General features: G+C 45.4%; 1 protein-coding gene across 3 annotated transcripts in view; it reads right to left on the bottom strand.

The window, feature by feature from the left end:
• The window catches only part of VPS41 (VPS41 subunit of HOPS complex), a 165,496-nt gene that overhangs the window by 120,125 nt on the left and 28,484 nt on the right, over nt 1-16,887 (bottom strand). For all 3 annotated transcript variants that reach the window (XM_047763542.1, XM_047763541.1, XM_047763540.1), the window contains exon 3: nt 4,662-4,769. In XM_047763542.1, the coding sequence (XP_047619498.1) occupies nt 4,662-4,769 (108 nt within the window). The remainder of the gene's footprint in view (nt 1-4,661; nt 4,770-16,887) is intronic.

Here is a 16,887-nt window from a genome sequence, read left to right as displayed (position 1 = left end):
GGTTTGATCCCTGGCCTCGCTCAGTGGGTTAGTGGGTTAAGGATCCGGCGTTGCTGTGAGCTGGGGTGTAGGTCGCAGACGTGGCTCGGATCTGGTGTTGCTGTGGCTCTGGCCTAGGCCGGTGGCTACAGCTCCGATTAGACCTCCCCCCCGCCCCCCACCCGGGAGCCTCCATGTGCAGCGGGTGTGGCCCTGACAAAGGACAAAAGACAAACAAACAAACAAACACACCAAGTAGAAGTGATTCGCAGACTTGAGGATATCATGAAAGAAACGAGACGTAGCATGTTCCAGACGTGGTCAGCTGTGTAATAACAGCATCCACATCTCACCTGGCACTTAATAGCACTCAAAGCATTAGCGCAGGGCCTTTAATTCCATGTGAGGAAGTCGGTTCTGGGAGTTGATGTGGCTGCCCTGGAGAGCACCAATGAGTGGCAGAGCAAGGCCAGAATAAGAGCTAAAATACTCTCCACAGGATCAGAAGAAGCCTGGTAAGATCCAAGAAGATCCAAGGGTTTTGCATCAAGGTGCACATTCTAAGCAGCCTGGCTGCTGCTCGGGCTGGGAGGGTTGGTGGGGAAATGAGGGTGGTGTCTAAGGGGTATGGGGCTTCTTTGGGGGATGATGACGAAAATGTTCTAAAATTGACTCTGGTGATGGCTGCACAGCTCTGTGAATATACTAAACCACTGAATTGTACACATTAAAGGGGTCAATTATTTGGTATGTGAATTATAGCTCAAAAAGGATCTTTCGGGAGTTCTCATCGTGGCTCAGTGGTAATGAACCTGACTAGTATCCATGAGGACTCGGGTTCCAGGCCTGGCCTCGCTCAGTGGGTAAAGGATCCAGTGCTGCGTGGGCTGTGGTGTAGGGGGCAGACATGGCTTGGATCTCAAGTTGCTGTGGCTGTGGTGGAGGCCGGCAGCTGCAGCTCTGATTTGACCCCTAGCCTGGGAACCTCCACATGCTGGGGGTGAAGCCCAAAAAAGACAAAAAAATTTTAAAAAAATTAACGAAAAACTTTAATGTGGTGTAGTCATTAAAAATAAAAAACAATTTGTAAATAAAAAATAAATCCCTTACTACCCCCCCAAAACGAATGCATGTTCTAAAACGGTCTGCTTACAGGCCCGCCATTGGGCTCAGGCTGGGTCAAGCGTGGTGTCCATAACGTCTGCTCTCTGGGGAGGCAGACGCTGTTCTCCGCGTCGTCCTTTCAGTGGCTTTTTCAACAGACACCCAAAAAACACCTAAAATATGCTTAGACAATACGCAAGTATGTCTTAAGAGGGCAATGGTACAAGGGCAGAGACAGACACAAAAAGCTGATCAATTAAAATTAAATTCTCTTTAATGAAAATTAAAGAGTACGCTTGAGGCGTTCCCGCTGTGGCACGACGGCGTTGGCAGTGTCTTGGGGGGCCGGGATGAAGGTGCGAGATCTCCATCCCAGCACAGTGGGTCAGGGAGCCAGCACTGCCGCAGCTGTGGCTCAGGTCTCAGCCACGGCTCGGATCTGATCCCGGGCCGTGGAATCCCTATGTTGTAGGGTGGTCAAAAAAAGAAAGAAGGGGAGGTGCTTATATGTAAGAAAAATTGTTTTCTGAATAACACAGGTTTGAACTGGGAGGGCCCACTTATACACAGGTTTTTTTTAACAGTAAACAGCTGGCCTTCGAACAATGTTGGGGGTTAGGGGACACCAACCCTCCCTGCAGTTGAAAGTGTGCGTGCAACTCAAGAGCCGGCCCTCTGTGCCTCGACGGTTCCTCTGGATCAGCGGTTCCACGAGCACGGCTTCCACGACCAACCAGGGACCGTGCAGCAGTATTTACTACCGAAAAACACCCATGGACAAGTGACACCTGCAGTTCCAACCTGTGTTGTTCAAGGGTCACTGTCCTTCTAAGGGCCTGAGGAGCCCAGAGGATCCAGCTGTGCTGAACTCTGAAGGAGGAGGAGACAGCAGACACTGAGGCAGAGGATGGGCTTGAGGTAGAGCCCATGTCAGGCAGAGAGGACACAACTTGCCCAAGGGGTACAGTCACAGGAAGAGCAGGACAAAGTCAAGAAATTACAAGTAGTTCGGGTGGTGGAAGCAGCGGGGGGGAGGAGACCGGCCGCGAGATTGGAAAGGCCGGTTAAGAGGAAGCCAGTGAAGAGTTCTGGGTAATCACACGCTCGGATCTGAACTTCTGGAAGATTATTTCAATCAAAAGAGGTGCTATAAGGACGGGAATGAAACTGCGTCTAAACAGATTGGCTGACAGTGTGTTCCAGGGAGAACGCCTGACCCCAGAGATCCTTGCTTAGGATGGGAGTGGATTCAAACAGGGGACACGGACAGGCAGCACCTACAGGCAGAAGAGATGCTGTGAGTAACACGAGCCGGGGGTGCGGCCAGAGCACCATACTTGTGGCAGAAAGTGGTCAGACACTGGGCCAATTACACAGCGAGGCAAGATCTCAGAGGGCCACAGACACCACATGAGTAGGCGATGAAAATCTGACAAGGGTGTTTGGTTTTGTTTTAACTGTATGGCCACAGCCGTGGCAAATGGAAGTTCCTGAGCCACGGACTCCAAGCTGCAGCTGTGACCTATGCCACAGCTGTGGCAACACCTGATCCTTTACTCCACTGAGCTGGGCTGGGCTGGAGATCCGACAGCACCTCTCCAGGGACCCAGGCCACTACAATCAGATTCTTAACCCACTGCACCATGGTAGGAACTCCAGAAGAGGGTTTTAAAATCTGTATTTTCAACATACCATTCTGCAACTGACAGCACTAAGGGCCTGAACCGAGCCAGAACACAGACTGGGACTAGAACCCACGTGCCAGGACTCAAACCCAACCTAAAGCCAGATTAGGACTTAAACCCACCGTTTCAAACTCGAATTACTCACCCTGTGTCTGGACTCACCAAGGCTCAGGTTCCGAGAGACAAAGTGGTAGGCAAGAAACAGATTTATCAGGATAGGACGCTTATAAGAGGTGCGAGCAGGCGGGCAAGGAAGCTCTCTGCCTGAGGATCCGGGGGCTGGTTTTATCCTCCAAGGGGCATATGGGGACTGGAAGGGCCCCCCTCTTCCTTTCCAGGAGTAGCAGCTCCTCCTTGGTATCCGGTAAGGTGTGTATTCACATCAGCTGAAGGGCGGACCTCACACTCCTGCCCTTTGGCTAAATCTGAATCCAGGCCTCATCCCATCCCCCCCAACCACCTGAGGCCATTCTCGCACCTCCAGCAGTTAAGCACCTGGCTTGTTCTGAAGGTTTTCCTGAACTTACTGGGGTCTCCCAACATCTCCCAGGTTTCTCTCTTTATCTATGATCCCCTATAGGGACTTCCACGACCACCTGTGCCTACTCTAGCCCTATCAATTCCGCCGGCCAGGTGGCAGTGAATTTAAAGTAGGACGCTCAGGCGTTCCCGTTGTGGTACAGCAGAAACGAATCCAACTAGTTTCCATAAGGATGCGGGTGCTACCCCTGGCGTCGCTCTGCAGGTCGGGGATCTGGTGTCGCCATGAGCTGTTCTATAGGAACTGGCACTGCTGTGGCTGTGGTGCTGGCCAGCATCTATAGCTCCGATTTGACCCCTAGCCTGGGAACCTCCATATGCCATAGATGCAGACCTAAAAAAAGTGGGGGTGGGGTGGGGGGAGACACGGCCCAGGGACGGACCCTCCAGGGTGTGGCCTTGATGGTGGAGAAATGAAAAAGGGCAAAGGCCAAGCTGCTGAGATTCAATCAGGCTGAGGAACCGCAAGGCCAGGCTTCAGTGAGCGCGGAGAGGCTGGGAGGCGGCGCTGCAGCCACAGGGCAGGTGCCTCCAAGGAAGGGGTTTCTGGAGAAACCAGCCGGAGAGCACATAGTCCACCGGCACGCTGAGTGAGGGCTGGAATCTGTTTATAACGGAATGAAACTTGCAGTAAAGGGGAACGGGGTGGAAGGCAGGAGGAGAACGAGGTGACACTGCCGGTCACGGGGACACAGCCAGGAGCTGGGTCACCGCTGGGGCTCTGCTTTGTGGAGGCACCAAAGGCCCACCGGCCGGGCTCAGAGGGAAGAGAGGGCAATGGCTAAAGCCGCCTGGCCTCCAACACTCCAACCACGACTGTGGATGGTTTTGGTCCAAGAACGAGCTAAGGGTCCCGTAGAGTCCTTAGCCTGGACTCAGAAAGGTGGGGGGGTTTTGTCAGAGCAAAGACCCAGATATGGAATTCATTCATTCATCCGTCTAACAAATAAGTTATAGCTGGGGGCCTCTCCGAAGGCCCCCAAGGTTAATCTCTTCTACCCTCATAAAAGCAATAGCTCCACAACGATTCTAATCCTAACACTTTGCTACTCTCTGACTTAAGATTCGAGGAATTTAGAGTTTCTAAGAACTACCTGCTACAAACCTTTCACACCCAACATCGTCTAAATTCTACTCAATACACCCTTGCAGTGTGTGTGTGTGTGTGTGTGTGTGTGTGTGTGTGTACACAAAGACACATCTCTGGGGGTTGTTTTGATTTTTTGTTGGTGAGAAAGAACAAAGTGGCAGGAGACACACTTACCACCCCCCAAAAGCACCCAGACGCCCCAGTATATGGCAACTTGTAGGAGGAACGACTTGCAGCTGCGGCCTCTACAAGGGCCACCTCACCTTGTCATGGACTGTCATGCAGCTGGCCGCATCCTTCTGAAGGATTTCCGTTACCCCATTGGAGAGCCTTTCATACTTCAGTTTGGGCTCCTCCTCGCTTTCTTCTTCCTGCAGGAAGGCAGAGACCGTGAGAGCCCTTGCGACGTATCCCAAGTAGTCAAAGACTCAAAACACAGGTCTCGGGACCCAGAGACGACTCCCTCGGCGACGGCCAACCCTCCACCGCCGTGAAGGCAAGGCCCTCCCGGGGCACGTCTGCAGCCGGCCTGGCCACGTCTACGGCCGACCAAACTCAAAAACTGGAAACAGGACGAAGTATACTTGCTGCTGGCAGTGGGCACCGGGGCCTATTAGCGTAAATACAAAACTGTCTGTCCCGCTGCGCGGACAAAAGCCCCTAAAAGGTGTGTGGGTGACACACTGGTCAGTGTGACCACGTGGACGTAAAAAGAGCGGCGAGACAGGAGCACAATAAACCTCTGAAATCATGAACTTTGCATTTCAAGGTTCTAAGTATTTGTGACAGACAGATTGGCGAATATCTCGATTTAATTAGAAAAATATAACTATGAAAATTAAGTCAAAGTGAAAGAAAATTAGAAAAATTAAAAAAAATTTCACGGCCACACTTGCCGCACATGGAAGCTTCTGGGCCAGAGATCGAATCCAAGCCACAGCTGCGACCTGTGCTGAAGCTGCGGCAACGGCAGATCCTTTCGATCCGCTGCGTTGGGCCGGGAAGCAAACCTGCGCCTCTGCAGAGACATGAGCCACTGCAGTCAGATCCTTAACCCACTGCACCGCTGCAGGAATTCCTAAAATTGTTATATATAAAGCAAAGTATATACTTACCCTTCAGACAAAAGTATTTTAATATTTGTTTTAAATAACTGAGGAGTTCCTGTCGTGGCTCAGTGGTTAACAAACCCGACTAGGATTCATGAGGACGTAGGTTCGATCCCTGGCCTTGCTCAGTGGGTTAAGGATCCAGCATTGCTGTGAGCTGTGGTGCAGGTCGCAGATGGCTACAGCTCTGATTCAACCCTTAGCCTGGGAACTTCCACATGCCGCAGGTGAGCCCTAGAATGACAAAAGACTAAGTAAATAAGTAACTGATTAAGCAGTCATGATTTATTTAGTTTATGTTAGAATATACACTGTTTGCTCTCACCTGAATAAAACTACTTATGCATTAAAATTTTCTTAATCATTCGTGTGGATTATTATTAACTTTATATGTTCAACTTCACCGTTCATACATCATAAGGCAGCCTTAATCCTCAGAGTTATAAAGAGTTAGGAATCTATACTGACTCTAATGGCCATGAATGAATCAATCGAGGATAATTATAAAAACTATTACAGCGATTGAGAAAAATATTTTATTTTACTGCATTAATATGCAATGAGAAACAAAAAAATATGCATATACTGACAATTGTGATGGGCTAAATCTGGCCGAAAAAGGTCAAAAAAATAACCCACTAATTGAAATTTCCTTCAAAAATAATTGCATACTCCTCACCTTCAACTAACATTTGGGTAGCCTGAGACACATCAACACTCCCATTCAGAAAAACCAGGAAGGCTTAATGAAATACAGTGCAACATCAGTTCTAAGGCACTCAATAAAGGGCTGGTAAGGCAACTTGAACTAGAAGAGTCGGGATTCCAAGATGGGGGAGAAACCACACAGGCTGGCTGGCATCCTACAGCCATTCTTACTGAATCAACAAGAGGCTGAGAACGCAATCTCTGCTTGGAAAAATGGCCACTCCTGGGAGCACAGAAAAGAGCAAGCCTTTTGGTATTTGTAGGGAGTGGGGACTCAACGGGCTAAGACCCAGTGGAGGCGAGAGGCAAAGAAGTGAGTTTGTTGCCTACTACTTTTCACCAGAAGACAACTCTCGATTTTCAAAGCTACATGAGATACAAGACAAAAAGAATCTGAACAGAAAGCCTCAAAAATGCAAAGTCACTGCCTTGATGTGCCGGGAAGCCTAGAGATCAGAAGCCATCAGGAAGAGAGGCCCTGGGAGAAACACCACAGGCTCTCATTTGGGACCACTGGTCCCCAGGCGACATGAACAATAGCTTACCAAAACCTCCAACTAGCTCTGATTCCGTTCAATCCCCGACTAGGATAAGGTATGTAGCCCCCAACCTGTCCAGTATCTGTCCAGTAAAGCAAAGGGTGACTCCTTGGAGAAAGAATACTATGAGGCTTCTGTAATTCTTTACTTACAGTACCGAGAATTCAATAGGAAAACTACCAGGTACATCACAAGACAGGACTAAAAATTAAGGAGAAAAAAAAGATTATAAAAACAGACCCATGGGTGACCTAGAAAATGGAGTTAACAGAAAAGGACTTTAATTTAGCTGTAACTAGTATGAAGAAAGGAAGAAAAAAAAAGGAGAGAAAAGGAAGGAAGGAAGGGAAAAAGAAAGACAGGGAGGAAGGGAGTAATAAAATAGATAAAAAGAGATTTTCAATGGAGAATTATAATCTGTAAAAAAGAATCAAATGAAAATGTTAGAACTGAAAAATGTGACTGAAATTAAGAACTCAAAAGATGGTGCAAGAGAGGATTAGCAAAGCAGAAGAGAGGATTAGAGAAATGAAAAACGGGTCAAAAGATATCCAAAGGGAAGCCCAGAGAAGAAAGATGGATGGAAAATACAGAAAAAAAAAATAGACGTGGGACACGGTGGCGAGGGCTGAGGAGCCTCTCAAGGCAGCCACCCAGGGACTCAGGCCCGTCTCATGTCTCGTCGTCTCATCGGGCAGGAGGAACATTCACAGAGCTAACAGCTGGGTATTTTCCAGAACTGTTAAGAGACCACCCCATAAACTCAAGAAGCTCTGCAAACCCAAGCAAGATAAACATGAAGAAAAATCACACCCAGGCACATCATAATACAAAGAAAGTTACGTAAAAGAAAACGGACTTGGAGGGTAGCAAGCCCTGGGCCTGAGGAGGACTACCACACGGGTAAGACACAGAGACGCAGAACTCAGACGCTTACGGGGCTTTACCTCTGGGGTAAAGAACCGCGTCTTCACGGGCAAAACCACTAATTTCTGGATATCAAACATCATGCAACGGACTTAACATTATTTTATCCTGACTCAAAAAAATTATAGAGGGTTAAGTATAATTACCCCATTTTACAGATTTTCAGTAAAACCTGATGATCAGAAATTGTAGGTAATCTCCTCAAGACACACAGTGGGTAGAAGATAATGCCAAAACTCGAGTTCAGCCATGAATGCTCTACCACCAATGCCTTATACAGTGTATTACTCCACACTCCTATGAAAATTACAATGCGGGGGGAGTTCCCGTCGTGGCGCAGTGGTTAACGAATCCGACTACGAACCATGAGGTTGCGGGTTCGGTCCCTGCCCTTGCTCAGTGGGTTAACTATCCGGCGTTGCCGTGAGCTGTGGTGTAGGTTGCAGTCGCGGCTCGGATCCCACATTGCTGTGGCTCTGGCGTAGGCCGGTGGCTACGGCTCCGATTGGACCCCTAGCCTGGGAACCTCCATATGCCGTGGGAGCGGCCCAAGAAAATGGCAAAAAGACAAAAAAGAAAGAAAGAAAATTATAATGCCACAATAGGCACCTCCATGACTTTTATGCCTGCAAAAAATATGAACTGTGTGATCAATAGGAACTGTTTAAGGGTATGTTTGCTTAGCGGGTGGGTAAGTTACTCACCGATACACACGACTGTAACATTTACTGACTCGAAAACAACAAATTGTATTACTTAACAGAATCTCCGCAGGTCAACAACCCTGAAGCGGCTCAGCTGATTGGTTCAGACTCCAGTACCCTTCTGGGCTTGCAGGCATGCCATGAGCTGGGCATCTAATGACTTGACTGGGGTCAGAGTCCTGGCTTCCAAGACGGCTCACTCAAACGGGTGGCAAGGTGGTGCTGGCTCTTGGCAGGAGGGTTCGGTTCCTGGCCTCCTGGACGTCTCCAAAGGGCTGCCTGACTCTCCCCAGAACATGGCAGAGGTGGCTTCTCCCAGAGTGAGGGAGCCAAGACAATGCACACTGGAAACCTGAGTGACTCATATGACCTCCTCTCAGAGGTCACACACCGACACGCCTGCAGTCTTGCACTGATCACACAGGCCAGCCCCGCTTCTGGGTAGGAGGGAGGACAGGAGGGTGGGAACGAGAGGAGCCGAGGGTCACGGGGGGGGGGGGGGGTCGGCGGCGGCAGGCTAGTTTCAAGAGGAGTAATCAAACTCTAAGAGCAATAAACATGGTTTAATTAAAAATTAATATTCCACGTCTCCTAATGAGCTGTCTTAAATTTTCTTCTCCAAGTATACACAAGTTATGAGTTGTTTATTTAGTAAAAGGATGTTAAAGTCAAAGACGGTACACCTACTATTAACTTTCCAAGAAAAACTCTAAGAACTAACAGCAGCAAAAGGATGTATAATTGCATGGTTATTTTAAAAACCTACGCTTTCTGAATGTCTGTATACATATGACTGGGTCACTTTGCTGTTGAGAAGAATTTGGCACACCGTTGTAAATCGACTATACGTTAATAAAAAAAATTAACCAACAAAAAATTACATTCCTCCTAAGCAAAAATAAAAACAAAACCAACCAAAAAAAACCCTTTTTAAAAAAAAGGTACCTAATGATAAATCAACCCAACCCAAGGAGCTGCGGCATGTCCAAAAGTGACCTGTCGTTAAAATAGCTAGTTAACCAAGTCTAAAAAACCTCGGGAAAAAACCACGAACAACAACAACTAAACACTTCTACTTACGCATCTACAAGCAAGAAATAGAAATCATTACAAAGTTAACACCAAATGCAGCAAAGACGATGTGTGCATTCTGAAGTAAGTGCCTTAAATACAAACTGAACCCTGCATGTTAGTCTTTATAATAAGATGCCACATGGTGTTCACGTCTGGACGTCAAATGTGCATCCAACGTGAAAAGTTAATTCTAGCCTCTTGACTATTCTGCATAAAAGCACTCATCCACGGACCATTAGATAAAGTTACTGTAAATAAGCTTTGCCTGTCTTAGTTATAAGTGAAAACTAAATAATTTCTCTCACATAAATATACGGAAATAAACACTTTCACAACACAGGTCACTGAAGCATTCGTGCTAGGCTTCCAAAACCATACTGAAAATGAAAACTCCAGCATTAGGCACTTGATGTAGCATTTCACGCTTTTCTGACAGGTATCTTTTATGTTAAGTTAAAAGCAGGCTAAAGGTGAATTTTTAAGGTGTTTTCTGCTTGCTGTCAACAAAGAAAATGGAAAGTGATTCAAAAATACAATTCGTGGAGGTTATTCTACTGCTGCAGACTATATATCACATTTTAAATAAAAAACATTTTAAGGAAGCAGGTAGATTTAACATAGAGTTTCACTGCAAAAAAAAATTTAAACAGAAAAAAAGACTCTCATGCAACGTGAACTTCCATGGAAAACAACCTGGTGTTAATAAAAAGCAAATCAATAATTTTTGTTAAATTTTAATAATCTCGCAAGCCTACAAATAAAACCATCAACAGTCTGAGCTGGGACGACAGTTAACTGCGTTTCTATGGCAACCTAGAGGAATGGTACACGTCCTGACTTGCAGCTAAGCGAGGATATGAACAGAGTGGCATTTACCCACACAAGAAAACTGTGCAGCGTTCCTTTAAAAAGAATCAATTCCTCAGCCAGCACGGATTTTCATTAAGTGCATAGCACTTTTAATTAAAGACCAGTCCTTCAGATCATCCTATAGGATTCTAAAACGCCACCTGAAAATGAATTTCTTACCACGGTTATTTTTAGGGAGTTTCGAACTTAAAAGTGAAAAAAATTGCTTTTGGGGACAAGAGACGAAGGCAATTAAAGGTTTCTGTCTGAAAAACTATTTCATCATTTATTGCTACCATCACAGGGTGAGTGTTCACAGAGGAAGCCCTGTCCCTAACTCTGACGTGAGTACTGTCCTTTCACCCAAGAATTCAAATTTCGGATGCAAGGCAAAATCGGGTGGGGTTCGTAACCAATTTTTCGGCCTAACTTTAACCACGTCTCTCACACGTCCAGGCATTTTATGTACCACCGTGGCGGCTCAAACGAAGACCTGGACTTTGCTTTGAAATAACGTGTGTCCTACGAATTCAAGGAGTTAACAGAAAGATCATCCCATTTCCTGTTGTTTCTATTAATACAGAACTTAACACTTTATTTCTGGATATCAGTTCTTTATTAAAACACCGTTTTGCCTTTGGCGGGTTTTTTCTTCCCCACACACAAAAAATGGTACGAAGTCTACAGAGAGGTGACTGAGATATTTACAAAGTCCACGTAAAGCCGGTGGGAAACATCGCCAGTGGAGCTGGGAAACCATCCATAATTTCACGCACGGAGATGCCCTTGATCCCGTCCAGCCTCACATCTGACCAGGACCTCAGCAGAACTTCTAGGATTTTAATAAGATGAACGGTTTAATTGATCTCATGTCATCAACTACATGTGACCAGGGGCAAATCCTTTTAACAAAAACCCAGCGTGTTAAAGCTGTACGTGCAACAGGGAACACTGAGATCCTCAGAAACCAACCAGACCAAGCCAAACCCTCGGTGTTTAAGAAACGCAGTTTGAATTTCCACAGGAAAAAACCAAGTGTTAATAAAAAGCAAATCAATAATCAACCATCAGTCTACAGGTAAAAAATAAAGGCTCTCTCCCTCGAGAACATTTTCTCTAGAATTCTAATTACCTTAAGGAGAATTAAAAAGCTCAAAATTGATAGTCACCCATATAAGACATTTTTAAAAAGCTATCAAAATCTCACATCCAGACATCTGAAATTTTTTTTTTTGGTCGCACCTGCAGCATGTGGAAGTTCCTGGGCCAGGGATCGAATCTGTGCCACAGCAGTGACCCAAGCTACTGCAGTAACAACGCCAGACACCTTTAATCGGTTGTGCAATGAGAAATCTAGACATTTGAATTTTTAAAAATCTGTATTTTGAAACATTTTCTTTCTTTTCAAATAATTGACTGCATGAGAAGCCCCAGGATATACTAAAATATTTCTTTTTGATCACTATTTACTAGAAGAGCTAGAGAGAGAAGAGGAAAATTATACAAGACACAGTGGGTGCCAGATACAAATAAGAATTTTTTTAAAAGTATAATTGAAATTATACTGCAAGGAGTTCCCGTCGTGGCGCAGTGGTTAACGAATCTGACTAGGAACCATGAGGTTGCGGGTTCGGTCCCTGCCCTTGCTCAGTGGGTTAATGATCCGGCGTTGCCGTGAGCTGTGGTGTAGGTTGCAGACGCGGCTCGGATCCCGCGTTGCTGTGGCTCTGGGCGTAGGCCGGCGGCTACGGCTCTGATTCGACCCCTAGCCTGGGAACCTCCATATGCCGCGGGAGCGGCCCAAAGAAATAGCAAAAAGACACACACACACACACAGAAAGAAATTATACTGCAAGATAATTTGAATCTCAAGAACATAACTACCAATTTTTTAAGGAATACAGATCCATTTACTACAACAGCAGTTGTATCAACTTTTTTATCAACAAGGGCAATTAATACAAATAGGCAGGAACTCCATCTTATTGTGCACATGCACTTATGTGAAACTGTAATGTTAGCGGTAAATGTACACGGACAACAAAGGACATCTCCAATGATGTGATAGCAGACTTGAGCTTTTCCAGAAAGAGAAGAGATTCACAGATGAGAAAAACTGTAGGGGGGAAAAAAAAAAAAAGACTCAAAAAAACAAGGTTCCAAATTCATCAGGAACTAATGACTCTTACTGGCTTTGTATTTGCTCCTTCCCTCAGTGATGCCGGCTCCGAAAAAGGCCAAGTGCGCGTATTAATTATTACAGGCTATAGTTCCATTACAAAAGGACGATTTTCTTTACACAAAAGGATGACTATCTGGTAGGAAATACGGCTTCATATATCCTTCTAAATGTCAAAGCAGATCAAGAAAACTACATAAACAAGCCTAGAGAGTAACTTCTGGTTTCCATTAATAACACAAGGTATTACAGCTGCCTCAATGACCAAACTTTTTAAGAAAGTGACATGGAAATAATGGAATTCATCTACAATAAAGCAACTGTGGTCAAAGCTCCCAGGACACCTTCCTATCAGGCTGTGACAGACAAGCAATTACATTCTCATGTGAATGCAAATAATGTTGTTACATTTTTCACTTTCAAGCAATACTGCTATTACTAAAAAGATATATTAACCCCAAAAAAGGTAGCTGAAATTAGGAGCTGATAAATGTAAATCTAGACGACATGGGTCTACTTTTTCATACAGATAGTTAGAATGAGTCTACTCTTATCCACACACACACACACACACACCCTTGTGTCTTTTTAGGGCCTGTGTGTCTTTTAGGGCCACACCCTTGGCATGTGGAGGTTCAGACTAGGGGTCCAATCGGAGCTGTAGCCGCTGGCCTACACCACAGCCACAGCAACGCCCGATCTGAGCTGAGTCTGTGACCTACACCACGGCTCACAGCAACACTGGATCCTTAACCCACTGAGCAAGGCCAGGGATCAAACCTGTGTCCTCATGGATGCTAGCAGGGTTCCTTAATATATGGGAGCCACAACGGGAACTCCCATATATTATTTTTAATAGCTTAAAACACACATGGTTCTCGACTGCAGGTAATTTTGTCTGGGGACATTTTTGTTATCACACCTGAGTTGGGAGAAGGGGGTACTGGTATCTAGAGGGTAGAGGGCAGAGGTGATACCAAACATCCTACAATGGACAGAACAACCTCCCAGAACAAAAATTTATAAGGCCAAAAATGCCAATAGTGCCAAGGTCAAGAAATCCTGCATTAAATAAATTTCACAAGATTAAATACTACGCAGACCTTAAAAATCTGTTTTCGGGGCGTTCCCCTGTGGTGCACCGGCTTAAGGATCTGGCAGTATCACTGCAACAGCTTGGGTCCCTGTTGTGGCTCAGGTTCAATCCCTGACCCAGGAACTTGCACATGCTGCAGGTGTGGCCAGAAGAAAAATCTGTTTTCTAGGAATTCTTGTTGTGGCTCAGAGGGTAAAAAACCCGACACAGTGTCTGTGAGGATGCAGGTTTGATCCCTGGCCTTGCTCAGTAGGTTAAGGATCCAGTGTTACCGCAACCTGCGGCATAGGTCAGAGATGCAGCTCGGATCTGGAGAGGCTGTGGCTGGGGCACAGGCCAGTAGCTGCAGCTCTGATTTGACCCCTAACCAGGGGGAACTTACACATGCCTCAAGTGCTGCCCTAAACACACACACACACACACACACACACACACACTAATGTGAGCTACTGTCAATATTTCCCAAATCTTCCAAAATAAATATGTATTTTATTTATTATAGAATTGTTATATTTCCATATACTTTATCATTTTGTTTTGTTTTGCTTTATTTTTTTCTATTACTCAAATGAATTTATCACATCTGTAGTTGTGTAATGATCATAACAATCCAATTTCACAGGATTTCCAATATTTCTATACACTTTAAAGCTAGTGTTCAATACTTCCTATCCACTGAAGTAAGATTCTTATCTCTCAAAGCTGCTCTCCTGACTGTTTAAAACTTTGACTAGAAAAGTGAGAAAAAGTTGAGCCTCTAATAATTGCAGAGCTCTGCTTAAGATTCACAAGATATGCAGGCTTCATAAACCCTGGCCCCTCTTTGCCCTGTAGTGTCAGAATTTCATGTTCAATTCAAGGAGGAAAAAAAGATGAGGTGAAGGTCTCCACGCCCTAAGCCACATCCCACACACAGGATCGACTCCTATCATTTCCTTTATATTGGGAAAGCGATAAGAATATAGAGAGGAGGGGGAAAAATGAGAAAAGCAAATAAGCTTTTCATTTCCGTCCAGCCATATGGAATAACCTGACCAATCTTCAAGATATGCCATCAGGTGGACAATTTCCGCCACTAAAGCCAACATAACCCTCTTTTCCTTTCTTCCCAATATCCCTTGGTGATCACAGGATCCTGAGAAGCAGGGTTTAGGCCTTTTCATTGTTCTGAACTTCACCTAACAGAACTGTGGGTACCTAATAAAGACCAGTGAAAACAAAAGTACATCGTAACAGCCGAATGAGTTGAGTAAGAAGCTTTTCTAAGACATTCTCATTTAGAGTTCCATGCAGGAAAATCCAAATCACAGCTCAGCAGCCAAAAGGAACCTCAGAGATCTTTGAAGTTAGGCTTCTCTTACAGACCTGGGGGTGAGAGACAGCGGCGGGGAGAGGGGAGGAAGGAGGGAGGGAGGGGGGGAGGGGGGTACCCAATGAAGGAAGAGCAGCAAATGGCAGCAGCAGCACAGAGCAGCAGCAGCAAGAGAGGTCCTGCAAACTCCATTTTCATGAAAAAGTTACATGCATTTGTAATTTATATGTTTATTGTACTAAAAGATAAAGTGCCACAGTTCTGGAGACTATCTTTTTTGAGAGGTGATTAAATCTCTCTCAAGCATCTTCCAGTATATCCAGTATATTCTACATTCCAGCTGCAAAGAAGCCTCCAACAGCTTCTCAATAATGTCCACGAAAAAGAAATCTAGCTCAAAACCCCAAATAGCAATAAATAATAAGACAAAGTATTAACAAAACCAAGGAGAAGCTGTTACATATATTGAACATGAATCTGAACTCATGACATATTTCGGTTTGTTTCACGAAAGCACAACCCGCCTGAACAAAATGGAGAAGGACGCTTTCGCTCTCCCTGCAAACCTCCAGCCCATGACTCAGAACCTGCCCCACTGGACAGAGCGGACACCCAACCCCACCTAGTAGGGACTGTTTTCTCCAGAAAGGGGCGACTGCAGCTGCTGCCCCTGGTTCTCCACACCTGCACTTCCAGCCCTGGCCACCATCTGTCCCCACCTCCCTCCTACAGGCAGAGACTCTAAGCCCTGCCACCCGGGCGCTACAGCACTGACAGTGACAGTCCAGGAGTCCCCGCTGCAAGCACAGCGGGACCAAGAACACCCGGGTAGCAGGAAGGTGGGCCCTGCAGGAACGAGAGCACACTAATAATAAAGGGAAAAGCAAAAATCAGCAAAAAACCAGAAGACTGACTAATAAGTCCAAAGGTTAGCACTTTTTAAAGACAAACAGAATGTGATAACCACAGAATAAATTGAGAAACTTAACATTAAAGTACTACCTATCTCCTGTAGGAAGGGACCTAGCCCAGACTATTCTAGCAGCAAGTTCTATTAAAAACCCCAAGAGTAGAGAAAATTCCCAGGTTATTTAAACTGTCCCGAAACAGTGAACTACCGAACACTTCCCAACTGATTTCAAAAAGGTAGCGTTAAAGTAGCCCTAAAATCAAAACTCCCAAAGAATACATCGAAGGGAAAAAATGCAGTTCGGAATTTAAATGTAAACATTCAAAAGGGAAGATCACAAAGCAAACCCTGCATTTATCGTTAGAAAACTAGGTGATCGCCCAGATCACACATTGCAGGAATTCAAAGACTAAAGCGTAAGAAATCTGATGTCATCATCTGAGAAGTCAAAGCAGGAAAAGCCCACAGATACTGAAATAGTATTTTACAAACTTTTACAAACGCTCATTTCTGATTTTAAAAAAATGTTTTTCAGTAACTAAAAACGTCTACTATTGCTTTATTTTTCAAAACTGATTTAGAAATTTGAGCCAAGGCGAGGGACAAGAAAATGAAAAACCAATGAATGTATCACTGTTGGTACAGTCTTATTTGAAGACGATGGGAGGGCAACACAGCATACAATGACGAACTTTCCGTCAACTCGATTGGGCCACCGTGGCCCAGATATTGGTCGATCATCATTCCAGGTGCTTCTGAGAGGGAGTTTTGGGTAAGATTAACCTCTAAATTGGTAGACTGAGTAAAGTGAATCACCCTCCCCACTGTGGGTGGGCTACATCCAATCAGTTGAAAGTCCAAACACACCAAAAGGGCTGACTCTCCCCCCAGTGAAAGAGGTCTTCCGGCCTAACTGCCTTCCAAGTGGGTGGCTTTTTTCCTGTCTTAGGATCTGGAGTGAGACATGGGCTCTTTCGGGGTCTCCGGCTTGCAGACTCCCCATGCAGGCCTTGGGAGGTGTCAGCTCCATAATCACATGACCCAGTTGCTTCAATAAATCTGCTCTCTCTTTTCAAATCCTC

This window comes from Phacochoerus africanus, chromosome 16 (genome assembly GCF_016906955.1).
Source record: "Phacochoerus africanus isolate WHEZ1 chromosome 16, ROS_Pafr_v1, whole genome shotgun sequence".
Classification (NCBI taxonomy): domain Eukaryota; kingdom Metazoa; phylum Chordata; class Mammalia; order Artiodactyla; family Suidae; genus Phacochoerus; species Phacochoerus africanus.
This window is presented reverse-complemented; position numbering and strand designations above follow the sequence as displayed.